The sequence below is a fragment of the Oncorhynchus clarkii genome, chromosome 14 (genome assembly GCF_045791955.1).
Source record: "Oncorhynchus clarkii lewisi isolate Uvic-CL-2024 chromosome 14, UVic_Ocla_1.0, whole genome shotgun sequence".
NCBI classification, from domain to species: domain Eukaryota; kingdom Metazoa; phylum Chordata; class Actinopteri; order Salmoniformes; family Salmonidae; genus Oncorhynchus; species Oncorhynchus clarkii.
Window position 1 is genome coordinate 23,650,120 of NC_092160.1, and position 15,795 is coordinate 23,665,914.

The following is a 15,795-nucleotide window of genomic DNA, read 5'->3' on the forward strand; positions in this document are numbered from 1 at the left end:
GTGCATATCCATAGATGACAGTCCCTTTATTTCATGCTGAGGGGTATTACTCTGTAACTTCACTTTATCAGTTGCTCATTGTACACCTTTGGAATGGGAACAGCCAATGTTCCCTCTCATCTTACTATAAATTGGGATTTATTAAGAACATCAGGATCAGCTAAACAGAATAGAGTCCATTAATTAATTAAGCAATAAGGCCTGAGGGAGTGTGGTATATGGCCAATATACCACAGCTAAGGGCTGTTCAAATGCACAACGCAGAATGCCTGGATACACCCCTTAGTCGTGGCATATTGGCCATATACCACACTCCCTCATGCCTTATTGCTTAATTAATTAATGGACTCTATTCTGTAGTGCTGAACATGATGTTCTTAATAAATCCCAATTTATAATTAGAAAAGTAAAAATAATAATTAGAAGAGTAAAAATACCAGGGCTTTCAGTCAATCAGCATTCAGGGCTTGAACCACCCAATTTAAAATCCGTTTTAGATAATGGTGTTTTACAGGATAAATATGCACAAATTAAGAACATTGTGCGTCCAGACCAATGTACAGCAATATGTTGAAAAATCACATTGTGATCAGTCATCATCAGTCATGTCAATCAATTACAAGTGTGTGCGCCGGCATGACAGCGCACGTGCACACACACGCGCACACACACACACACACACAGGTAATGAAGCATACACTCACACTAACCTCACAAACTAATATAATTATTTCCTGAAATCCACCTAGGAAACTATATGCATCAGTAATAATATATAAACTATTGCACTTTTGTTTATATACAAACACTATGTCTGTACCACTTTTGAATGTTCATTAAAACAACCATTTTCTAAGTCTACAGAGGATATACCATTATTTTTCATACTTAACTTTTAGATTGTGTTTATGACACAGAGGCAATTACATCCAACAAGAGGAGTTCTTGACATCTCACTGAAATGTGAGCAGCATTTTATAAATAAGATCTTCCACAAAACAATGCAGATGATTTACAAATATATAATTTACACAAGGCGAACACCATGGTTTACAGAGTAAAATCCAACCATGTCCTGTCATGTATTTTCTGTTGTACTACAAATACAATGTTGACATCCTCTGTGTGCAAGAAGAAAACATTTTGACAAATACAAACTACAAGACAAAGCAGGGACGAGTACAAACACATGCCTATAATTTATGTATGTATACACTCTTAGAAAAAAGGGTTCCAAAAAATGGTTTGGCTGTCCCCATGGGGGAACCGTGGAAAGGGTTCTACATGGAACCCAACATATTTATTGAAACGGTTCTCCCATGGGAACAGACAAAGAACCCTTTTAGGTTATAGATATAACATTTTTCTATAAGAGTGTAAGTTGGCTGTTATTCAGCTTGTTTGGACAAGATCCTATGAAGACATTTCACGTGTCAAAGCAGTTCTTCATGGGAGTATTTTCTGTTCTACAACAGACAGTTGAATAAGGCTATAAACATACAGCTAAGATTAATTAGCATACCTTTAAGCTGTTCCAGTTCATATTTCAATTTTTATCCATTGTCAAGGTTAAAAATAGCAACAGAATTGTTCTATGCCAAATATATTTCAACTAGGACTACATAGGTTTTCCACAAAAATACAGTCTTGATATGCATCACATGAAACTGGATGATGCTTCAATTAAAAGATGTTATCAACACAAAATTATAAATCAGGAAAATAGATACTTTTTGGGTAATTGGTCAATTTCACAAATGTAGTTTCTTTTTTCTAACTAACATCTGTTATTAATGTTATTATTACGTCTTGAAAGTAATGGGAAATCACAGTTGTTCAAGCAAGCTGCTAATTGGCAAGTGAAATAAAACTAGTTTCCATTGACTACAGTGCCTAAACATCTAAACCTTTCCTTTTAGAAGGGCACTGTGTGGAGCACTAAGAATGCAGAAGCTATATTTTATAGTGACATATTCCTTGAGCACACTCTAAATAAAGCCAGCGGTTCATTTTACATTCAGCACATTGTTTTTACAGATGTTGGATCTTACTTTGAACAGTATTGTCGTAGCAAAATAATCCTGCAGCAACAGGATTTGAAAGTTTAGTCCATAATGTTGCTTGATCGGTGGTTGGGCAAAATGAGGCTACATAAAAAATGCAACACTGCTAATACAACTGTGTGTTGGTGTGGGTTTTCAGTGAATTTATGTAAATCACAAAGCTCATCTGCATTTCCTGCGGCGCAGAAAGATTCTCATCAACAAAAGAGTGATCAAATCAAGATTATAAACCGGGTAGTTCGGCTCCTGGATGCTGATTGGCTGAAAGCTGTGGTATATTTAAGTAATGATGCCCGAGAAGCCGGTGTTTGGAGGATATATTGACACGGGTGTTGCTAGGCCCGAGACAAAGTCAATATATCCTCCAAACACCGGCTTCGAGGTCATTATCGCGTCTATACAACGGGTTACCAACATGTTCAAATAACGATTTACATATTTTCATTAAAAACGTTATTTTCATAAATGTATTCATACTATATAATCCTTCCACAAGATATAGTCCCGACATAAATCTAGGGTTACTACCCAAGCCGGCTGGTTGTTCGTTCTATTGGTTCAGTTGCCAGAGACGCGACCCAGTCGTTCAGTGTTTTTGTTCTGTATCTATTGGCACGACCCAGTCGTTCGTTCCTAAATGTTCCATTGCCATTCTGCCTGGTAACGTTCTTATCCCTTGCTTGCTAGCTAGCCAACTATGACTAACTTACAGTCAGAATAACAGTAAAGTAGCTGCAATTGCATAAGCAGTTTTCTAGTGACATTTATTTGGATACATCAATAACAACGAGCAAATGAGGTGCGATTTCACCTGGCATAGAAAATGTGGTCACTCGTCAGGACACTGTTGTTCAGAGGAGCTAGCCAACAACACAGCTAACACAATCACTTCGAACTGAAGCTGGAAAGACGGCAAACTAGCTGCACTTTGTTTTGTTTGAACTTTTTTCCATTTACATTTATTTGTACATATCCATAAAAAGGATGACAGCTGATTCATGACTGTGACTGACTAAGAAACACTGCCTGCCTGTCTCATCCCGACACATTCACTATTATGGGACAGCTGGAGATTGAATTTGATATTGAAACAATGTTGCAAATGTCAGAGAGACAGATAGCAGCAAGGTTTACAGTATACAAATCGCTGCTGTTGAAAATTAAATGTTAGTCTAAAAGAAATTAGATGATGTCTAGATGTTTTTTAATAGTGGAGATCAAGTTTATAAATTGCTTGGCTAGGCTGATGAGAAAGTGGATTGCGCAGTCAGATGGAACAGAGTATATAGGCATGTTAATGTCATAGATTTAGTCGGTGGTAACTTGTGGAATAGACACCAGCTGGAATGCGGTTTTAACCAATCAGCATTCATGATTAGACTCACATGTTGTATAACAGACAACATAAACTGGGTGGTTTGAGCTCTGAAAGCTGATTGGCTGAAAGATGCATCAGACCATGTACCACTGGTATGATAAAACATTTGTTTTTACTGTTCTAATTACTTTGGTAACCAGTTTATAAAAGCAATAAGGCACCTCTGGGTTTGTGGTATATGGCCAATATACCACAGCTAAGGGCTGTAGCCAGGCACTCCGAGTTGCATTGTGCATAAGAACAGACCTTAGCCGTGGTATATTGGCCATATACCACACCCCATAGGGCCTGATTGCTTAATCGTACATCTGTATACCAGCAGCCTCTTCTTTCTTCACCACTCTCTGCCCCCAAATAGCTCCTTGCCCAACCAACCTACCCAGGCTCATCCCACCACTCCTGTTTCAGCACTGGGAGCTGTGGGAGAGGGGGTAGTGGGAGGTGTGGACAGTACCACTTAGAGCGATAAAACTAATCCTGATATTTAGCATAGATATCGGATCTTAATTTGCGCCAGTTTCACACAGCAGGAAAATAATTCTGCAGCAACAGGAATTGTTAATTGTTATGCGATTATAATTAATGGAATTTTTTTGTAGGGGTTGATACTTTGCCGTAACGGAAAATGTAAGTCTGAAAGTGGAAAATACTAGCTTTAGAAGCCTTTTTAAATGTCGAAAACACTACAAGTTTGCAGGAAAGTTCCTGCAACAACAGGATGATCAAATTAAGATATGGCATCTGTATACAACAGCAGAGGGAAAACACATTCTATCATTAAAAATACATTTTGGAAAACAGTGGTTTATGTATATTTTTCTGTTATAGAAACCAACTTTTCATATCTATATACAATCAAATGGTCCTTTAAAGAATAATTGACAATGAAGATAGTAGAAAAAAAGATGTCAAAATAGTAACAGTTTCTCAAAAAAAAAAATAAACACTGACAAATGTGTTTAAACTGCTAAAAAAAAAAAATCCTTTCAGCATAACTTTCAACAGGTCTCTGCTGTAGCCAAAGCTGGTTACTATTCAAAAAATAATTCAAGAAAATATATTAAATACTGAAACCAGGAATATACTGTGGGGTCGCTGTAAATTTACATACTGTACATACAGAGAGATTCTCATATATAAATCTTAAAATATGCCGTACTTGGTCCGATGACCCTAAAAACCTTTAAAAAAAGGAAATACTGATATACAGCCTTTCTGAAGACTTGTGCGTTGAGAGAGCAAAGGGAGGAATCAGTGTGTGTGTGTTCAGCAGAAAGAAGCAGGCCAGCTCAATTCTCCTGCTCTGGCTATGGGCCAGTGTGTTGGGGCAGCCTGCTGGTCAATACCACTGCTGTATTCAGCTTGTGGAGGGGCAAGGGGGAAGGTGGGGGGAGAGGGGTTCACTGCACCACACAAATGGAGCTGCGCGGGGGGTTGACTGTCCTCGCTACAGGCTCTTGACTGTAGTTCACGATATCTGCCTTCACCACACACTATGGAAACACACAGACATAAAGACAGACATAAACAAAGGCAAAACATGAGAAAGTTGCCTCCACACTAGAAAGTCCATCTGATTTATTCACAAATTACCCAATTAAAGATTAAATTACCTAACTGATACTACTAAATATTTTTCATTTGTTATGGCATAGTCCAGAAATCTATATGGACAACTTAAAGCAGACCCCAGGTCTTCCTTCCCAGGCCCCAGAGCTTACTTGTATAATTCAAATGCATTAAATTTGTCCGATTCAGAAAACATGTAAACTGAAGTATGCAAGCTAATGGATGAATGTTGTGGTAAAAATAAAGATAGAACATCTTCTCTACAGTAAAGATCTGATCTACAGTAAATACAGTAATACACTTGAAGTCGTAAGTTCACATACACTTTAGGTTGGAGTCATTAAAACTCATTTTCTCATTTCTTGGTAACAAACTATAGGTTTGTCAAGTTGGTTAGGACATCTGCTTTGTGCACGACAAGTCATTTTTCCAACAATTGTTTACAGACAGATTATTTAACTTATAATTCAAAGTATCCCAATTCTAGTGGGTTACATATACTAAGTTGACTGTGCCTTTAAACAGCTTGGAAAATTCCATAAAATTTGGCTAATTGTCAGAAGTTTACTTACAGCTTACCCAAATAAATTCCTGACATTTAATCCTAGTAAAAATTGTCTTAGTTCAGTTAAGATCAAAACTTTATTTTAAGAATGTGAAATGTCAGAATAATAGCAGAGAGAATGATTTATTTCAGCTTTTATTTCTTTCATCACATTCCCAGTGGGTCAGAAGTTTACATACACTCAATTAGTATTTGGTAGCATTGCCTTTAAATTATTTAACATGGGTCAAACATTTCGAGTAGCCTTCCACAAGTTTCCCACATTAAATTGGGTGAATATTGGCCCATTCCTCCTGACAGAGCTAGTATAACTGACTCAGGTTTGTAGGCCTCCTTGCTCACACACGCTTTTTCAGTTCTGCCCACACATTTTCTATACGATTGAGGTCAGGGTTTTGTGATGGCCACTCCAATACCTTGACTTTGTTGTCCTTAAGCCATTTTGCCACAACTTTGGAAGTATGCTTGGGGTCATTGTCCATTTGGAAGACTAATTTGCGACCAAGCTTTAACTTCCTGACTGATGTTGCTTCTTGCTTCTTGGGATGTTGCTTCAATATATCCACAATATTTTCCTCCCTCATGATGCCATCTATTTTGTGAAGTACACCAGACTCTCCTGCAGCAAAGCGCCCCCAAAACATGATGCGGCCACCCCCGCGCTTCCCGGTAGGGATGATGTTCTTCAGCTTGCAAGCCTCCCCATTTTTCCTCCAAACATAACGATGATCATTATGGCCAAACAGTTCTATTTTTGTTTCATCAGACCAGAGGACATTTCTCCAAAAAGTATGATCTTTGTCCCCATGTGCAGTTGCAAACCATAGTCTGTCTTTTTTATGGCGGTTTTGGAGCAGTGGCTTCTTCCTTGCTGAGCGGCCTTTCAGGTTATGCCGATATAGGACTCATTTTACTGTGGATATAGATACTTTTGTACCGGTTTCCTCTAGCATCTTCACAAGGGCATTTGCTGTTGTTCTGGGATTGATTTGCACTTTTCGCACCAAAGTACATTAATCTCTAGGAGACCGAATGAGTCTCTTTCCTAAGCGGTATGACGGCTGCGTGGTCCCATGGTGTTTATACTTGCATACTATTGTTTGTACAGATGATAGTGGTACCTTCAGGCGTTTGGAAATTGCTCCCAAGGATGAACCAGACTTGTGGAGGACTACATTTTATTTCTGAGGTCTTGGCTGATTTCTTTAGATTTTCCCATGATGTCAAGCAAAGCGGCACTGAGTTTGAAGGTAGGCATTGAAATACATCCACAGGTACACCTCCAATTGACTCAAATGAGGTCAATTAGCCTATCAGAAGCTTCTAAAGCCATGACATCATTTTCTGAAATATTCCAAGCTGTTTAAAGGCATAGTCAACTTAATGTATGTAAACTTCTGACCCACTGGAATTGTGATACAGTGATTTATAAGTGAAATAATCTGTCTGTAAACAATTGTTGGAAAAATGACTTGTGTGTAATGCACAAAGTAGATGTCCTAACCGACTTGCCAAAACTTTAGTTGGTCAACAAGAAATTTGTGGAGTGGTTGAAAAACGAGTTTTAATGACTCCAACTTAAGTGTATGCAAACTTCCGAGTTCAACTTCCCACAATTAAAATACAATGAAAACAGCTACCATTACCACCACAACCACTTTATAAGATGCTTTAATTGTGTTTTTACACCAGGCACTAATAGATATATTTCAGGAGATAAATACATCTATGTGTGACTGTGTGTAAACATACTTCCAATTATTGAACAGAACAGATTTTGCTCTGATTGGTCTCTTGTCTAATGGGGGCTTCGTCCTGAGGGTAGTCCACCAGCTCAGCTTTCACGATCCTCTGAGCAGCATAACACACCACCACACCAGCAGAGAGATGGAAGGAGACAAAACCAAGCAGGAGAGAGGGATAGAAAAGGAGATGCGTGGGTAGAGGAAATGAGGTGTGGAATGAAAAGAGAGAGAAGACAGGAATGAAAACAAAGATGCAGACGGGAGGTACAGTTGGTTGGAATGGAGGATGGGGAAAGGTGAAGACAGGGTCGTGGAGGAGACGGAGAGAAATGAGAAAGACAAATGGATTTAACAGAAGAACATACTAATGACATTTTCACGGGTAACACAGCCAAATGTACATGAACAAGATACATTTATGAAACATTTCTCCATGTACAAATGAAGAACACTCATGTATTAGAATACTCCCAGCCTGATATGAATGGTGTGCCAAATGTTGGTTTATCCATAAAGATCTGGGAGTGAGACTTTACATTTGTTTAAGTTTAAGCCACTAGTGTGCACTTCATTAACTGTTTTTGGGTGTGCGTTCTCAGCTCCTCATCTACTAACATGTTACCATGCCAAGTTTTAAATCAACCATTACATCTTCATTGAGGAGAGGTATTAGAGCCCCCCCCCCCCCCCCCAATGTCCATGTAATCGTATTAATTATGATCTAAAAGGCTAAACTGATTCTAGATCAGCATTTCTTCTCTGAGAAGCGTTATGAATACGGGCCCTGGATATTGAGTAGCAGTAATTGGACGAACGGTTTCTGAACTTACAGTTAGACCTCAGACCTGGATTGGGCAGTGAGCAAAGAGCAGAGATCGTGGTTGTAACCCAGGCACTGGTTGGCTATTCTGATTAACGAGCTGCCGATGCCTGGTGTCGGACCCTGTGAGTGATCAGCGGCCCCAGTATCTGATCTTCCAGACAGGGGACCATGATGGAGTGGGCTCCCAGGCCGATAAGATCTTGTCAGGGTCCCTGACCCCCATGTACAGCTCTCTAAACCTGACAGCTGATAATCAGGCTGTCCTGCCTCCCAACAATAACCTGGAGCTGCCCTTGACCTCCTTCCCCAAATCCATTTGGCTACAAATCAGAACATCACTCCTCCCATTGATAACACTGCACAGCAACAAGATATTTTTGGCAGACAATCACCCCCCCCAATTTATTTTTATCTTTACTTATTTTCTTTCTACTTCTATTTTCTTTGTCTGTGTCTAGCTCCAGTGAATGTTGAGGCCTTCACCTACTGTAGCCTAGAAACCTGACCCATTCTCTATCCAAGATGAAGATACACCATTGAAGTGGGATAGTCTTCACTTCACTAAAATATTACTTATTTTATGTATAAACATTTATTTGGACTTGCATCCCTGAAGTGACCCATAAACATCATAGATTACGTCTCTGCGACAGGCAGATCAGACTAGGGCGGTCATGAAATTGTGTCAGACGGTTATTGTCATGCAAAAGACTGCCGTCTCATGGTAACTGACCGTTAATAAACAAACTCATTTAGCATTTCTAGGTCTCCACGCTTACAAGCCACATACAAGCCACTCATGTGCGCCTTTGGAACATCTACATTTTAAAAAGTTGAATAAATCAATTTCTTATACACCATCACAATAAATCAATTTATTTTAGGCAGGTCTAAAGAAATCTTATGGTAAGAAATGTATTTCAGAAGAACAAAATACGAGTTGGTCTACTGTATGTTACATTCCCCGACTATGCTCCATGCCATAGGCTGTAGGCTTATTCATTTAGCTAACAAGATATGCTTATAAGTCCCAGGCCATTATTTTATATATGTTTTTATAGTAGAAATAATATAATTTAACTTAACTGAACAAAATAGAAAGGATATTTTTTCCATTTCGGGGCGAGTGTGCATATGAAGTAGCTATGTGGAGCGTAAAAGTGATCATTTGAAACAGGTCCTATATGCAAGATTTAGAGTTATTTGGCAACTTTAGTTGTGAATGATACAAACCTTAGAATGTCAAACATATATGGGCTACATGATGCGACTATAGGCTACTGATGATTTGAGAAAGTCTGTTCATTTTTCAAATCATGCCAGGTAGGCTACTCTGGTTTTATAGCAGAGCATGTGCTTAATATGAGCAACAATCAAAACCCTGCTTTCACACGGGATTATATAAAGACATGTCTGGGCTTATAAGAACACCTATTTCACTCCACATATCAACCACTGTTTGAGGAGCACACTGTGCGACAGAGCACTTGAGAAAGGAATGAAGGAGAGAGGAAGAGATGGAAATGCACAGTGGTGAGATATTCTGTAGTTAAATGTAATGTGTCAGCCTATTCATTATCAAAATATAAAAAAATGCCCCATTACTAGGCTATTCCAAATCAAATACAAATTCACTATAAGTGTAGGCTAACTCCGTAAACCACCCTGCACAATCAATGAACCAACAGCATCGCCTAGGCCTATAAGTTCTCTCCCAGACTCATGGATAGACAGTTTGTAGCGTAGCATAAGATAACCAATCCATCCAGTATGCATAATATTAAAGTCCAAACTCATAATTTAATAGAATTTGTTTAATTTTGGAGCATAGGCTAGACCAATTATGTACCAAAGACATCTTAAAACCAGTTAAAAAAATAAAATTAAATTCTGCTGTGCGTAATACACAATAGGCTATGTATTGTATTATGGCACAATCATTTTAATATAGGTTTTTTTTTCAGGCTCATAAGCCTATGAGTATGTATAAGCTCTAATACAGTATGTGTATGGGTGTTTTGAATGAATCATCACATTAGAAAGCGCTGTCTATTTTGTTGTGTTAGGCTTTGAAACAACATCCACAATAACCATGTTTCCCACTCAGTTTCAACCTGTTATTAAACTTCTTTCTTCAAATTGATCGATCACAATGAGGCAAGTTTTAAAAGCACGATACTGTTTTGATGATAAGTGTTTGATGTGATTTTCCATTGCATTTGTATTGATGTCAGAATGTCCAGAGTGCATAAGAGGAGATTACCATGACTCTATGGTCACGTCGAATTTTACTACGGTCATGACTCATGACTGCTGGTGTGGCGGTAATACAGTCACCTCAAAAGCCCTAGATCAGACCACTCATCCAGCTTGTTTAGCTTGGATTAAAGCACTTGGGTTATTGAGGTAGCTATCATGGGAGGTGACGGAGGGGAGCAGAGATGGACACCTTCATTAGCCTGTCTGTTGACAGCAAAAGAGGCAGGGTGGGGGTGGAAGTGTGTTTGAGAGTTGTCTCCTAGCCTTCGCTCCCTTAGTCCTCTCCCTTCTCTTGGGGTACTGACCTCCCCATAGCCCCAGCCTCATCAGCCACTCTCTAGCCAGCGTGGCACCGACCAGTCATATCACAAGGAGGATGAATGCCTCTGGGGGAGGTGCCCTGAGTAATCCCACCTCTGTCACCAGTGACGGGGCCACCTGGTCTGGCTGGTTCACAGAGGCCGAGCTTGGAGGGAGATAAGCTCAATAAATCAGAGGACGCATCCTAACCTTCCCACCCTACACTGCCAACCTCTTCACCTCTCACCTCACGCACGATTGGGCTCTAACGTCGTCAATGTGGCTGTATTTACAGATGGACAGTCGCAGGTACAGTATAACTTGAGTAACAAGGGTCCTGTGACCTGGCACACACTGGTTGACCTTGTGTACATGCGTGTGGTTATAAGAAACCATCCAAACAATGGCAACATGACTTGCTACATAATTTACCCTTCGCTAAGCCCCGATCCAGAATTTTGGGCAACCAATAGCATCGCTCCAATTGGTAGGCACGGTCATCGAGTCCGACACCTTGGACAAGCTCACGTTTGAAACACATGAAAACCATTGGAGTATTACAAAAACTGAGTTTTCATTCAAAAACAAATATTTTAAAATAGCTAAATAATTTAACAGTGCACCGGGGTACTGGTACTGTGGTCTGAAATGCAGAGCCTGTTGGGTTATTTTTCTAATCTGAAATTATACTTTTGTTATATTGTTTGCTAGCTCAGCTGGTTAGCTAGCTCTCAGTCTCATTGACCAGCCAATGTTAACCCTAGCTAGTCACTGTATAGCTGCCAGCCAGCCAGTTAATAGAACTTAATTTTTCAAAATGAATATTACCTTGCTGCAGTGAGCTCCAAAAGTATTGGAACAGTGACATTTTGGGGGGCTTTGCACTCCAGTACTTTGGATTTGAAATGATACAATGACTATGAGGTTAAAAAGCTTTAATTTGGAGGGTATTTTCAATCATATCGTATTGGGAAAAATTCACTTATGTGTATTAAAGTAGTGAAAAGTTTAATATTTTGGACCATATTCCTAAAACACAATGATTATTGTGACTCTACAAACTTGGACGCATTTGCTGTTTGTTTTGGTTGTGTTTCAGATTATTTTGTGCCCAATAGAAATGAATGTTAAATAATGAATTATGTCATTTTGGAATCACTTGTATTATAAAAAAGAATAGTCTAAACACTTGTACTTTAATGTGGATGCTACCATGGTAACCAATCATCCTGAATGAATCATGAATAATGATGAGTGAGAAAGTTAGACGCACAAATATCATACCCTCCCCCACAAATGCTAACCTCCCCTGTTATTGTAAATGATGAGAGGTCAAATCAAATGTTATTGGTTACATACACATGATTAGCAGATGTTATTGCGAGTGTAGCGAAATGCTTGTGCTTTAAGTTCCGACAGTGCAGTAATATTTAACAGTAACCTAACAATTCCACAACAACTACCTACACAAACATCTACACTACCTTTCAAACGTTTGGGGTCACTTAGAAACGTCCTTGTTTTTGAAAGAAAAATTGACACATTTTAATGGACACTTTTTTTGTCCATTAAAGTAACATCCAACTGATCTCAACGTTAACAGTGAAGAGGCGACTCCGGGATAATGGCCTTCCTAGGCAGAGTTGCAAAGAAAAAGCCATATCTCAGACTGGCCAGTAAAAAGAAAGATTAAGATGGGCAAAAGAACAAAGACACTGGACAGAGAAACTCTGCCTAGAAGGCCAGCATCCCGGAGTCGCCTGTTCACTGTTGATGTTGAGACCGGTGTTTTGTGGGTACTATTTAATGAAGCTGCTAGTTGAGGACTTGTGAGGCTTCCGTTTCTCAAAATAGACACTAATGTACTTGTCCTCTTGCTCAGTTGTGCACCGTGGCCTCCCATTCCTCTTTCTATTCTGGTTAGAGCCAGTTTGCGCTGTTCTTTGAAGGGAGAATTACACAGAGTTTTACGAGATCTTACGTTTCTTGACAATTTCTCGAATGGAATAGCCTTCATTTCTCAGAACAAGAACATACTGACGAGTTTCAGAAAAAAGTTATTTGTTTCTGGACATTTTGAGCCTGTAATCGAACCCACAAATGCTAATGCTCCACATGCTCAACTAGTCTAAAGAAGGCCAGTTTTATTGCGTCTTTAAATCAGCACAACAGTTTTCAGCTGTGCTAACATAATTGCAAAACGGTTTTCTAATGATCAATTAGTCTTTTAAAATGATAAACTTGGATTAGCTAACACAACATGCCATTGGAACACAGGAGTGATGGTTGTTGATAATGGGCCTCTGTATGCTTATGTAGATATTCCATCAAAATAAAAAAAATCTGCCGTTTCCAGTGTTGATCAATTTGATGTTAATTTAAAATGGACAAAAAAGTGCTTTTATTTCAAAAACAAGGACATTTCTAAGTGACCCCAAACTTTAGAACGGTAGTGTAAGTAAAGGGATGGAATAAGAATATATACATATAAATATATGGATGAGCGATGACCGAGCGGCATAGGCAAAATGCAATAGATGGTATAAAATACAGTATATACATATGAGATGAGTAAGCAAGATATTTCAACATTATTAAAGTGGCATTATTAAAGTGACTAATGATTAATTTAGTAAGATGGCCAATGACTTCTCTGTATGTAGGCAGCGACCTCTCTGTGTTAGTGATGGCTGTTTAACAGTCTGATGGCCTTGAGATAGAAGCTGTTTTAACCTCAGTCATCGTATACTTTCAAATCCAAAGTGCTGGAGTACAGAGCTAAAACAAACAAAAAACACTGTTCCAATACTTTTGGAGCTCACTGTAAATTAGCCATGTTATGAATAGAACTCATCTGCTGTCAACATCAGGATACGATTTGAGAGCACTAGTTAGCTCCAAACGTGGTTAGTAACTTTGGCTGCATGCTAACAGTGCATTCAGAGCCATCAGGTGGCTCGCCACACTACAACCTTCATTTTACCAGGTTCCTGTGATTGAAATAATCGCAATGAAAGTCCACCACAACGTAAAGGGGTTTAATTTAATTGTGTATTAAAAACACAGTTTGAGATCATTGTGAGGGGATTTCGCCAGTGGTTAGAAGGGGGAATGTTGTCTGAGGTTGCAACAGTAACCAAGGGCGGGAAGGGCTTAGCGAAGGGTCAATTCTCTCTGGGAAATTTGAGATAAAAGGCCTAATGAAGGCTAGGACTCACCTGGGACTGCTCCATCTCCGCTTTATTGAGCTTCACCCCCAGAATCTCTGCAGCCACTCTCTGAAATGCCAGGAACACCTGAAGGGAAGGCAGGGCATGAAAGGAGGAGAGATGAGCAGGAATACATCTTCTTATTGGCAAAACATCAGTATTTCAGTAGCCATTTTTATTATATATATATATATATATATATATATGGTGCGTGTGTGCCACTTTTGATGTGATTTACTAGGTAAACCAACTCACCGAGTCTCCAGACTTGGCAGATACGAACTGACTGATGAGGCTGTTCTCTTGGCAGAAGCGCTGGTGTTTGTCAGCCTTCACTGTCCTCATATGCTCAAGGTCGACTGTGGACATAATGTCAGCAAATTACACAGATAGCAAGATCGACTTGACACAAGGTTATACTGTACAGAGACAGGGCGAACCTCATATCTGGACTTGCACAGAAAAGATAAGGTTTACACCAGCTCAAGATAGACTCAGGATTTGCCTGCTATAGATAACTAGAAACATACTTGAATTATTGTGTGTCACATTCAGTTTTTCAGAAATATATTTTGAGAAGGTCCTTTCAGAGGAGGAAGTGATGAATTCAGAGACCCCTGGCCTCCATTTCCAGGTGTGATTAGCCTACAGCTCAGTGTCACACATTCCATAACTCAGTCCTGGTACAGTTACACCCTGAAGCAATGCACCTTTATATCTACCTCCACATGACCCAAGTCAAAAGAGCCAGGCTGTGGCTCTTCAAACACAATACATGGATGACCAAAGACTTCAGGCTACCCCGAAGTATGGCTGTCTGCTGAGAGAAAGCCATGACATATCACGTAAAAACATATTGAATTAAATCAGGCCTTTAAGGTGCACACATGGGCCTAAAACCTAGGTGTGGCTGATTACAGCATGCGGACAGAGACTATCTTTCTAGCCACTGTGCCTGCGTCTCCGTGCATTTAACCCTGGTGCAGTGATACCAGGAGTTTCACTTCTCCCCTTCCTCAATACGGGGTCACACCAAGGTCACCTGGGGGTCTCGCTGCTGAAAGCAATAGCTTCCCTCTTTATTTCTGGCTTTGTCTGACAAGGCGGCCACGCCCGGTATCTGGTGCATACGTGTCTATGGGAGCTGGAGGAGGTAGTAGGCTACTGTATGGTGTTGCATTTCTCTCGCCCCCCCAAGTTTAGCTCTTTGTGTGAAGCTTCATTCAAGCTGTCAATGTTTTCTGCCGTTCTCATGCCCCTTGGGTTAGGTGTGTGTGTGCGCGCAGGGTCGTAATCTGATTACAAAAAAAAAAAACTGTAATCAGTTACGTTACCAGTTAAATTATTTTAATCAGATTACAGACACTTTTGAAAAACGCGAAAATTACTTCTAAGATTACTTTTAAATTCTGAATGGATGTTGGCAAAAAAAAATACAGTACATTAACACCTTTGTATTTTCTCAATGACATTCAATTCAGCATTGAAAAAACTTGCAAGTTTAAGTTTGTTCCACCTGAGGGTCTGACCACAAGTCAGAGACCACTATGATACTTTTTGTCTTCTTCTAATGCCTCTTAAGGGGTAAGTAATTCAAAAGTAACAAAAAGTACATCAGATTATGTTACTGGGTTTGGGTAATCCAAAAGTTAAGTTACAATTTTGTACAGGTAACTAGTTGGTAACTTACACATATTACATTTAGAATGTAACCTACCAAACCCTTTGTGTGTGTGTTCTAAAGAGCAATGTAAAGTGTCCTCCAGTATCATTAATAACATAGTAGGTCATAGTGACCCAAATATAAATGGCCAGTCCCCATCTATAGCAACACACAGCCATCCATAGCTACAGTGCCTTGTGAAAGTATTCGGCCCCCTTGAA

The 15,795-nt window shown here is 39.5% G+C and overlaps 1 protein-coding gene across 2 annotated transcripts in view; it reads right to left on the reverse strand.

Annotated features, from left to right (window-relative positions):
- Positions 1-1,008: 1,008 nt before the first annotated feature.
- Positions 1,009-15,795, reverse strand: part of LOC139366427 (ras-related protein Rab-28-like) — a 75,013-nt gene continuing 60,226 nt past the window's right edge. Inside the window, exons 5-8 of one of the 2 annotated variants that reach the window (XM_071103901.1) lie at positions 14,167-14,270; positions 13,921-13,998; positions 7,328-7,426; positions 1,009-4,934 (exon numbers count right to left, since the gene is read on the reverse strand). In XM_071103901.1, the coding sequence (XP_070960002.1) occupies positions 7,334-7,426; positions 13,921-13,998; positions 14,167-14,270 (275 nt within the window). In that variant the 3' untranslated portion in view covers positions 1,009-4,934; positions 7,328-7,333. The remainder of the gene's footprint in view (positions 4,935-7,327; positions 7,427-13,920; positions 13,999-14,166; positions 14,271-15,795) is intronic. The other variant, XM_071103902.1, reaches the window with a different exon arrangement.